Genomic DNA, 9,509 nt, shown 5'->3' with positions numbered 1-9,509 from the left:
GCTTCCAGATCACGCTGCACGCCTGCCAGTGCCCAAAGTGAAAGTGAGTCGCTGTTTCCTGTGTCTCAGCTGAACGTTCCTGTTCCTCTGGGAGGATAAATTAGCTGCCAACCTAGTCACCCCTGTGGTCATGTTACAATTTCTGCGAAGAGATCTTCATTTCCCAGCCTCGCTCTTAAAGTACTTGTGAAATTACTAAACAGTACAGTATTTGATGCTAAACTTAAAGCATTTGTAAGGTAACTAAACAAATAATTAAATTAACTTACCTGGCTTGCTGCGTGTACTGCATAAATATTACTGATCAGTGAAATGTGGTATAAATAACGTTACGCTGCTGATTGGGGAAATCTGTGGACCGTCCTGTCCACTCCATTAAAGATGATTTACTCAATTTTCGGAGACCACTTGAGCCAGCTGTCTGATTGCCCTTCAGACCCAGCAAAATGTCACTCTTGCCACACTGACAAGGAGGGTTGGGTTATATATCCACCCAACAAATGACCAACTATACACTTAGCGTAGGTAGCAACCTCTGGCCTCCTGAAAGCTAACTCAGTTTCCTTTGCAGCTGCTGAAGACAGTATCACAGCCCGCCGAGCGGCAGAGTCAGCGATGCACATTCTCAAGAGCTGTCTCTCCAACATGCCATCACGTAAGTTTCAGGCTTTTTCATTAAAATTCACTAATGAAGTAATTTTGTTTAGGGATTGCTAAATATTTCAGATTTCTTTTCCCATTGTGAATTCTTTGACTTGTTATTTCATGATCATTTTAAGATAAACATACCTGTCTGCCTGCATCAGTGGATGAGCGGGGGGCTGGGGGTAATTTCTCTGTGCCAATCAGCACTCGGGGAGTTTCCATTTGTGAATGAGAAACTAGTTGTCAACAGATCCCTGTGTCTTGCCATTCACTTGGCGGAGAGGTTTCCTATTGCATTTGAAGCCTTGAGTTAGTGTTTGATTTGGTTCTGGTGACTGAATGCAGTGACACTAGGATCTTGTTTGATGTACAAGTATCGATGTACTCATTCGGTCATTTCTTTACAGCTAAAAAGAACCCTATTGGACACAGCATTCACAGGACAACCCCGTTCATTTGGGTCACAAAATGGGTTGACTACTCCAATAAATATGGCTTTGGCTACCAGTTGTCTAATCGCACCATTGGGGTGCTCTTCAATGATGGCACCCACATGAGCCTCTCTGCTGACAGGAGGTGAGTACCACTGACACCATGTTCTTCTCGCCCACCAGACTTCTAAAAGCTTCATCCAATGCACATTCGTTGATAAATTCTCCACTTTTTTTTCTCTTTCTTCCTTTCCTCTTCTCTCCCCACCCTCCATTATTTTTATTTGCAACTTGTATACACTTTTGTTTCCTAATATTTCTGCTAATGTGGCTTCTGCTTGTTTGTATTAGGCTGCGTGACCCCCTGTATCCAGACTGACTTGTCCCTATTCTCTTCCAGAAATGTGTACTATTACCTCAATAACAGTCAGCACTTCTCCTTCTCTGCCTCTGCTATTCCTGAGCAGTTGGCCAACCAGATGAAAGTTGTCCAATATTTTGCCACCTACATGGAGGAGCATTTGATGGAGGTGAGAAACTGGCTTTGGCAACCTCAGGTCACTTAGACATCCAATAACCAGTGATTGACTTACTTTCTTATTGTGTTAAACCCTTAACCTGCTTGAATTCAAATTGGTTCTTGAAATCACTGCCATGGCTTCTCTTTGGTTTGCTCAACTTATTGAAGCTGTGAGGCTGGTTAACAGTTGCTCTTAAAGAGCTCTTAACCATATCACTTTAACCACATCTATCTTGCAAATGGTGTAAGATTCACAAATGTAATAAGCCCTCCAAAAAAGAAAAAAAAATCAAGTCACTCAATCCACAACTGTTTGTGGGGACGCTGCTGTGCGCAATTGGCTTCCGCGATTCACCCACAAAATATACAGTCACTACACTTTACAATATACAATGAAGAGCTTTGAGACATCTCAATGATGTGATAAAGCGCTATATCAAATGCTATGATAGTTATTTAAAACTATACAGTTGTACTAATGAACACTGCTCTCTGCAGGGAGGTGACTTGGCGAGGACTGCTGAAGATTGTCACGATCCTTCCTTATTCCTACTGCAGTGGATTAAAACTGATCATTCCTTATTGATGTTGTTCAATAATGGCACCTTGCAGGTAAGGTTGCTTGGGACAGAGTAATGCAAGGATTGCAGGAGATTTGTTTCCCAACTTACAACTTCTGTTTGACGAAAGAATTTCATTCCGAAGCATTTTATTTTCAAGTTGCGTCAATTGTGTGTGCTTTTTTTCTCCTCTTTGGCCAGGTTAACTTTTATCAAGATCACACAAAGCTTATTCTGTGCAAACCTGAACACTCCCATCTACTCACCTACATCAACAAGGATCGAGTTGCTTGCACCTTCAAACTAGACACCATTGCAGAAATTGGCTGCTCACAAGAACTCTACCATCGCTTGAACTACACCCTGAAACTCTTGCTGTAGCAGAAAGCTGAAGCCAAATCTGAACTAACTTTTGGGGGGGTGATGTTGCTAGGAAGTATTTTAGCATTGTTTCCACTGTGGAGCCAGCTCTGCAGGATGCACCATGAGACTTAATGAGACCTCATTGTCTGGCCAGTGTCTGGCTACAATAAGCTGCTGTTTAAGAAGCAAACCACAAGCCAATGAGATGGTTTTAGAATCTTGCCTCACTTACAATGTTGCTGCCATCTGTGAAAAAGAACTTTATTATAGAAGCTATTTTTGTTAATGCTTTTCTCCTGTAATGCTTGAGGATTTATGAATGTATTTTTCTTCAATAACAAGGTATTGAGCAAATGTCTAGTTTCGGGCAATCTGAGGACTATATAGTGAAGTGTTTCCGGGTTGGCTTTTCAGTGAAGACAATGTGTAGATCCTGCTGCCTAGCCTGGGGAGAAATGCCTTGGGGAAATACAAATGGTAAGACAATTTTCAAGAAGTCTTAGTTTTAGCTCTTAAACTCGCCAACTGTGGAGGTGCAAAAAAAACTTTGTGCTTATCGTCCATTGCAATGAGTGGCTTTGAGCAGCGCTTCCAATTTTTCCAGGAATTGTTAATGTGCAGTAAAGTAGAACTTGAGGAGCAATGTTTCTAAGTGCCAATGATTGGATTTTTTTCTCCTAAATATTAAAGGCAAGTTAACTTGCGTTTCACGTCCTCTTTAAATTTTGCGTTCTTAACTGATAGTGGGATTAAACACTAAATTGGACCAATTACTAATTGCCGGTGATTATATTAAAAAAAGATCTTCACTGACTGAAACCCTTCACTCTGCACACCTCAATTTGAAACTTTAAATGCTTGGCTGGCAATTAGACAGATTTTAGCAAACATATTGCTTTCAGTTTGTTCTGGTGTAGTAAATGTTCTCACTACTAAACGGCAGGAATGTGTGGTTTTCCAGTCATGAGACCCAAGTGCCTTTGGGAAGAAATTCTCTGTCTTTAGGTATATTACCATTGTGCTGTCGTGTCTGGCTGTGAACCCAAGTTCAGAATGTTGTCATTCACCAGTGTTAACTTAGATCGATGTATTGCACTGGTTACATGTACTGGATAGACACACTGCCACAGGATAGGTGAGTGAGGGTAATAACTGTTATCAATCCTGAAGAGAAAGCTTATGAACTGCCTTTCCCATTGTGTGTTTGAGTGAGTAATACCATGACTTAAAGGCACAGACTAATTGAATGGGCAATAATCTATGTAACATTAACTTTGTATACTAGATGACTGGAGTTTTCTCCTACTGAAATTATTTCTATTCCAGTTCTTGGAAACCAATGTCTTTTGATTTGGGTTTGAAATCTGCTGAAATAACAAACCTGACTGAATGTGGTGTCGATTAATTTTAAGCATCGGAACATGATAAATTGGGTCTTTAATAAACGCCACATCTAGAAGTGTGCCTCGTGTCGAGAGTTGTGCACACACTTGCATTACAAATGTGTGTACAATTGACATGCTAAATAGTTCCTGTGATCTTTAATCCATCTTAATCTAAATTAATTATAGCCCTATTCCATACTTCATTTTCCTTAATTTAAATCTGGTCTTATTTATGTTGAATGTGAATTGAGATTGTATTTATTTTTGTATTTATTTTCCACTTGCTTAGGGACTGACAAATGTGACAAACGTTTGTCTATCGAGAGGAATTGTGTGATATTGTGTGAATTTTTTACTAAAAATAAAATTTCATTAAAATCATTTCAATTTTTAGTCTATTTTATGTGGGGATATATCTCTCCAGGTGTAAATGCAGCTGATCTTCCCTGGCAACTATTTGTAGTGTGGTTTATACCTCTGGGTTAGAGGACTCACCGTACAGCACAAGTAGGTCACATTGTAATCTATACATTTAGACTTGAGGAATGCCTATAAATCTTCTATCTCACTGGGGATGGGAATAAGTAGATTTGTTTTATTTGCATCAGTTTCCCTTTTTTTCCTTCTGCCCCGCTCCCTTGAGAACTCCTCGCCCCTCCCTTTCCTCCTTCAAGGCCCATCTCAAGACCTTTTCTTCAACTGCGCCTTCAGTCACTCTCCTGACCCCAACCCACAGCTTGGATGCACATCCTTGACTGACTTGCACTTTGGGACATCGGCCCTCCATTCACTCCCTGGCCCCTCCCTCCCTCCCTCTCCGACCTCCTCACTCCCCAACCCACCACCCGGTCAGAGCCTCCGCTCGACTGGCACTGGCTTCTGCTCGTCCCCTCGCACCCCCCGCCCCACTATCGTATGTCGTGCTTTCAGCCACTACGCCCTAAAACACTGGAACACTCTCCCTCAACCCCGCCACCTCACTCCTTCTCTCCCCTCTTTCAAGTCCCGCCTGAAGCTTTCCTGTTTGACGGTGCTCACCACCACCTCCCCACCGGCTCGCAGTCAGGCTCCGCCACTGTTAAGCGCTCTGAGACGCTATCCTGCATGGAGAGCGCTGTATAAGTGCAAGTTGTTGTTGGGTGCTATAACAAATGTAATTTGTTGTTTTCCCCACCTCCATTTATTTTGATAACGGATACACCCTCTCCAGTGTCCAATCCCTCAGTGTCCTGGCTGTTCAACATCAGTGAATGAGAAGGTCAACATCTGATTTTAAGGGATGTTAATCCTGGATTTTTAGGTTCACATTTATTTGGTTTGATCACCGCAGTGTTCCTTATCTCCAGTATTTCTGGTTCAATGTAATAGCTGCAAATGTGCCGTGTGTGCAATCATTATATATCAAGAACTGTAATTTCATTCATTCTCCCCCAACTTCCCAACATTGGGGGGTGGGGGGAGAATGCTATTAAATTCCAGCTCTTAAAGCCATGTAATTTGCTTCATGTCTTTCCCAACATGGAAAATGCTATATAAATATTTTTTTTCTCTTCCCTTTTACTCATTAACTCCCATATTCGCTCATTGGCTTGGTACTGATACTGGCTCACACATTCCAAAACTAGTTTATTTAATTACAATGTGATTTGTGACTTCTATGCTTGTTGGGTGTGTTGGCATATTAGTCACAGCTTCATTTTTTTCTTCTCCCCACCTGTGCCCCCTCACCCTCCACCAAAAATAAGTATAAAATTCTCAAATCAATTTTTGTAAAACTTTAATAGTGTTTAGAGTCTGAAGTGAAGCATTCATGTAAAGCTACAATGCCATGCTCATACACCAGGCTAAATTCAGAGAATCTGGTAGTTAGGATAAGTTAACCCAGGCCACAATTGGCTAGTGTGAGGTTTCCTACGCACTGACCTATTGCTCAGCTCCCTGGGGGCAGAGCACCTCCACATCTCCTTGTGATGGCCCTACACCTGGGTTAAGCAGGTTGTGCTGAGTAAACCTGGTGTCGCACCTGGTCCTCAAGTCTAGAACCTCAAGGAGGCCAGCACTTAATCTTCCTGTATGGGTTTCCCACCCGGCTGAAGGTTGGTGTCTGTCACTGAACAGCTGATGATGAACCTGAGGCTTGGGACCACAGTTCCTGGAAGGTGTTATTCCTACTTAAAGAAAGGCTCAACTATTAGCCACTACTGTGGATCACTACTGCAAAGACAATATTTTAAAATGATCTTTTAAAACAAGTCATATGTAGCATTGCTCGCCATTACACTTAAGGTATTCTTTGGTCAAACACTTCTGTAAGTTACTTATTCAAAATAGACCCCGTGGACTGTAGCAACAGCGAAGAGTGAGGAGTTTCTGTAAGTGGCGGCTGCGTAGGAGTCAGTGGACGTGTCCCAGAGACAACGGCTGACAATGTGCAGCCCCTGGTCACTGAGTTGGCCCAGTACCACATGACACACCAGCTTGTATCTCGGTGCATTGACGTCCTTCACTTTGAGCCTGATGAAGTCGCTCAGGCCCTGTGCCAACTGTCCACTTGTCAGAGGGCTGTACTTGCTGTCAGCCAAGTAACTCGAAAGCATGTTCTCCAGGAGCTTCTGGACTTTACCAGTGTCGAATTTGCAGCCCTCATCAGGCTGGGCTTTGTAGGTGTTTCCGTGTGTTACTTCTTTGATGGGTTGGTACAGTGGCAATCCAGAGAAACTGAGCTGGCCGGACAACATCCAGCTCATGGAATGCCTTTTGCCGAGCATCATGGTGATGGAGCCCTTACGGTAGAATGGGACATTGATGTTGCTCATGACCGAGCTCCTTCTGGATGGAATGTGGGCTTTTCCTTCTGTGTTCTTGGGATGCGGGAGATGTTTGTTACCGTGGACGTCTATGGACTGGGAGCTCCTGCGTGTGGAGATGGACCCAGCATGGCGACGCACTCCCAGATTATCACCAGACAGAGCCTGGTTCAGCTGAGCGATGGCCTCCTGAGACAGGAGCATCTGACTGGTTGTCATTGGTGAACTGGACATCAATCTGTTCAGCAGATAAGAGAGAAATCTGCTTTAATTGACATCAATAGCAAAATTCCCTGTGGCTAGGTTCCTCTGCTCCTCGTCTGTGAGACTGTATATTTAATTTATTTTGCACCTGTAGATGTCAACAAACAACAAATTACATTTGTTTGGTGCCTTTCATGTTGGGGGGACATCCCAAGGCGCTAAAGCATTCCTTGTGTTTTTTATTGCTGGCTTAAACTAGTGCAAGTGCTGTAAATCTTTTAAAAAATTATAAACTTTACTCCCTGGTTTCTCAATTGTTTTCCATCTGAAATCACCTGGTAGTTATTCTCCAATATTGTTCTCCTTTTGATGCCTGCAAATACTTTGCACTATTACTGCCCCAGCTAAGAGAGTGGCCAGATGACCAGCCCCAACACTTTTGCTCACTCTCACCCATGAACAAGTCTGTTCACTAAGAGATGGACCAACAGTGAATGGTCTCCTTCCAAATGTTTCTATCTCTCCTGATAAGAGAGAGCCTGGACTGGGCTCTGCTTGGCCTAACACATCATCCTGATAGTCTGACTGAGACGATGGGCTGGAGGTTTGGTGAGATTGTGGACAGTGGATTTGCACTGTACCATCTCGGGTCCTTTGCATCAACCTCTTGAAATAAATACATTTAGCAATGGTAGGGTTGAATGTCTGTTTTAATTGGTAATGATTCAATCCTTGTCAATGTCTTTCAGTGACCTATTATCCCTCTTATCGGGAGAAATGGAAATGTTTGGAAGGAGACAGGTCGATGAAAGGCATTGACATTGTCTGTTGTTATTGCAGCTTTAGCCGTTTAATGGCCATTTTGGATTTTTGGAAAATTTTGTATTAGAACAAATTGTAGAGAAGAGAGAAAAATATTAACACAGTATGACAGATTATACAAAAACATTTTTGTGAGCTTTCGGGACTATAATCAATCCACTGTTTGTGGGATACTATTGTGCACAATTGGCTGCTCTGTTTCGCTCATGAAATATATTGATAAAGTATATTCAGTGAAACATTCTGAGACGTTTCTAAGGCGTTATATCAAATGCAAGGATTATTATTATTATAATTCCTTGTCTGACCAGTGATGGTCAGTGTGATAAAGACTTTCACTGCACAATCCATGAAAGATTTTGGAAAAAGAACACAATTTGAACAAGATAGCAAGGGAGTGAGAGTGAAATACTTAACAGTCCTAAATGGATAGCAATTGTATTTTTTTGACAATTCAATCATTAGCAAACATCAAGTGCAAATCAGCACTCTTACCTCCCGACCGCAGTGTAGGAAACAGGACAAACCTGTGTGGTTCCAGCAGAAACAATTTTAAAACTCGACCATTAGCAGAGATCCTCCAGCAAGGTTTGCAGCTCTGACTCGCTGAGGAACAGTCAAAACAATCTGTCCTTAAATGTTGGGTCTCAAAGCGCTTCACAGAATATACTATGATTTGAAGTGTATTGTGTGGGCGAAACGCGGCAGCCAATTGTGCACGGCAGCGTCGCACAAACAGTCGGGGATTGAGTGACCCAATAACTCATCTTCTGTCTGTGCCATATTATAAATAATACTTTTTTCTCCATGAATTGACCGCTTCTTCCCCTTGACAGGAGGATGGGGTGTATTTGTAGCTCTGAGATGCTACCCTGCATTGAGGGGGCTATTTAAGTGCAAATTGTTGTTGTATTTTGTTCTATCCAAATCCTCAACTCTTAATTGATGTCAACATTGGGAAAAATGGGGTGTTGGGGGCAGTGGGAGCAGAAATAGGATTTTTCCTTCACATGAACTCATTTCCACTCAGCGAAATTGCATATTTATGGTTAGAACCATTCATTTGACATGTCAGGTTCTTGGAAATGGAATGCATTGCACAAGTGTTTTTTGAGGCCAGGACCATAACAGCTAATTCCCTTTTAAATACGTATTTGAATAGGAAGAATGTTGAGTGGTTATGGGGAAAGCACAGGGGGTTGGGATGAGGGAAGGTGGCTGGACTTGGGGAGCTGGGAACAAATGAGACAGGATGACCTGAATTCCTTCTTTTCCGCATTGCACCTTCCGATGTAACCTGCGTGGGGAATGTTTTGCAAAGTTGTCGGAAGTGAAGTGTGGTTATGTGGCTATCGGAGAGTATCGATGGAGAAAGTTTCAAAGCAATTATAGTGCACATGTTCTGCTCATAACAATAATAATCCTTGCATTTAATATTGCGCCTTATATCGTTGAGTCATCTCAAAGTGTTGAGATATATTTTATTAGTATAGTATGTTATTCTGGGGTATTCATATAAAAGGATGCTTTTGTGATGAATTTCTATGCCAGATAACAGAAGTACAAGTCTTGCTTGTGGTCTCAGTTGCTCTTTGACCTATATAGCAAGTGTTGCTCTTCAGTGAGACTCCAGACAGGGACAGTAATGGTGATTTGCTAATCCTGTGAATCCTTGAAATACATCTCCTTGTTTTGAAAGGTTACGTTTAAGCAGATTAATTAAGCTCAGTCAGTGTAACTTGCCGCGTCGTGTGTGTTTTTTGTATACCCAG

General features: G+C 42.2%; 2 protein-coding genes across 5 annotated transcripts in view; one reads left to right on the top strand and one right to left on the bottom strand.

Annotated features, from left to right (window-relative positions):
• LOC103182801 (polo-like kinase 3 (Drosophila)) overlaps positions 1 to 4,285 on the top strand; it is a 15,322-nt gene extending 11,037 nt beyond the window's left edge. Inside the window, exons 11-16 of the mRNA XM_007899943.2 lie at positions 1 to 43; positions 572 to 655; positions 1,053 to 1,221; positions 1,477 to 1,606; positions 2,095 to 2,208; positions 2,358 to 4,285. Coding sequence (XP_007898134.1) covers positions 1 to 43; positions 572 to 655; positions 1,053 to 1,221; positions 1,477 to 1,606; positions 2,095 to 2,208; positions 2,358 to 2,537 — 720 coding nt within the window. The 3' untranslated portion in view covers positions 2,538 to 4,285. The remainder of the gene's footprint in view (positions 44 to 571; positions 656 to 1,052; positions 1,222 to 1,476; positions 1,607 to 2,094; positions 2,209 to 2,357) is intronic.
• A 1,381-nt stretch (positions 4,286 to 5,666) lies between these two features.
• On the bottom strand, positions 5,667 to 8,383 carry LOC103182799 (dynein light chain Tctex-type 4). Of its 4 annotated transcripts, none has more exons than XM_042334855.1 (2): positions 8,265 to 8,375; positions 5,667 to 6,949 (listed from the first exon to the last, which is right to left on the bottom strand). In XM_042334855.1, the coding sequence occupies exon 2, from the start codon at positions 6,943 to 6,945 to the stop codon at positions 6,223 to 6,225; it is 723 nt and encodes a 240-aa protein (XP_042190789.1). In that variant the 5' UTR covers positions 6,946 to 6,949; positions 8,265 to 8,375; the 3' UTR covers positions 5,667 to 6,222. The 4 variants fall into 4 exon arrangements, with proteins under 4 accessions (XP_042190789.1, XP_042190790.1, XP_042190787.1 ...); XM_042334856.1 differs by having other exon boundaries at positions 8,233 to 8,299; XM_042334853.1 differs by having other exon boundaries at positions 5,668 to 7,063; positions 8,233 to 8,383.
• Positions 8,384 to 9,509: the final 1,126 nt, after the last annotated feature.

Source organism: Callorhinchus milii, unplaced genomic scaffold (genome assembly GCF_018977255.1).
Source record: "Callorhinchus milii isolate IMCB2004 unplaced genomic scaffold, IMCB_Cmil_1.0 Scaffold5, whole genome shotgun sequence".
NCBI classification, from domain to species: domain Eukaryota; kingdom Metazoa; phylum Chordata; class Chondrichthyes; order Chimaeriformes; family Callorhinchidae; genus Callorhinchus; species Callorhinchus milii.
The sequence above is the reverse complement of the archived record's forward strand: the minus strand, read 5'-3'. Positions and strand labels throughout refer to the sequence as shown.

Coding starts and splice junctions, on each gene's coding strand:
- LOC103182799 (XM_042334853.1), bottom strand. CDS start 6,945: ATGTCCAGTTCACCAATGACAACCAGTCAGATGCTCCTGTCTCAGGAG.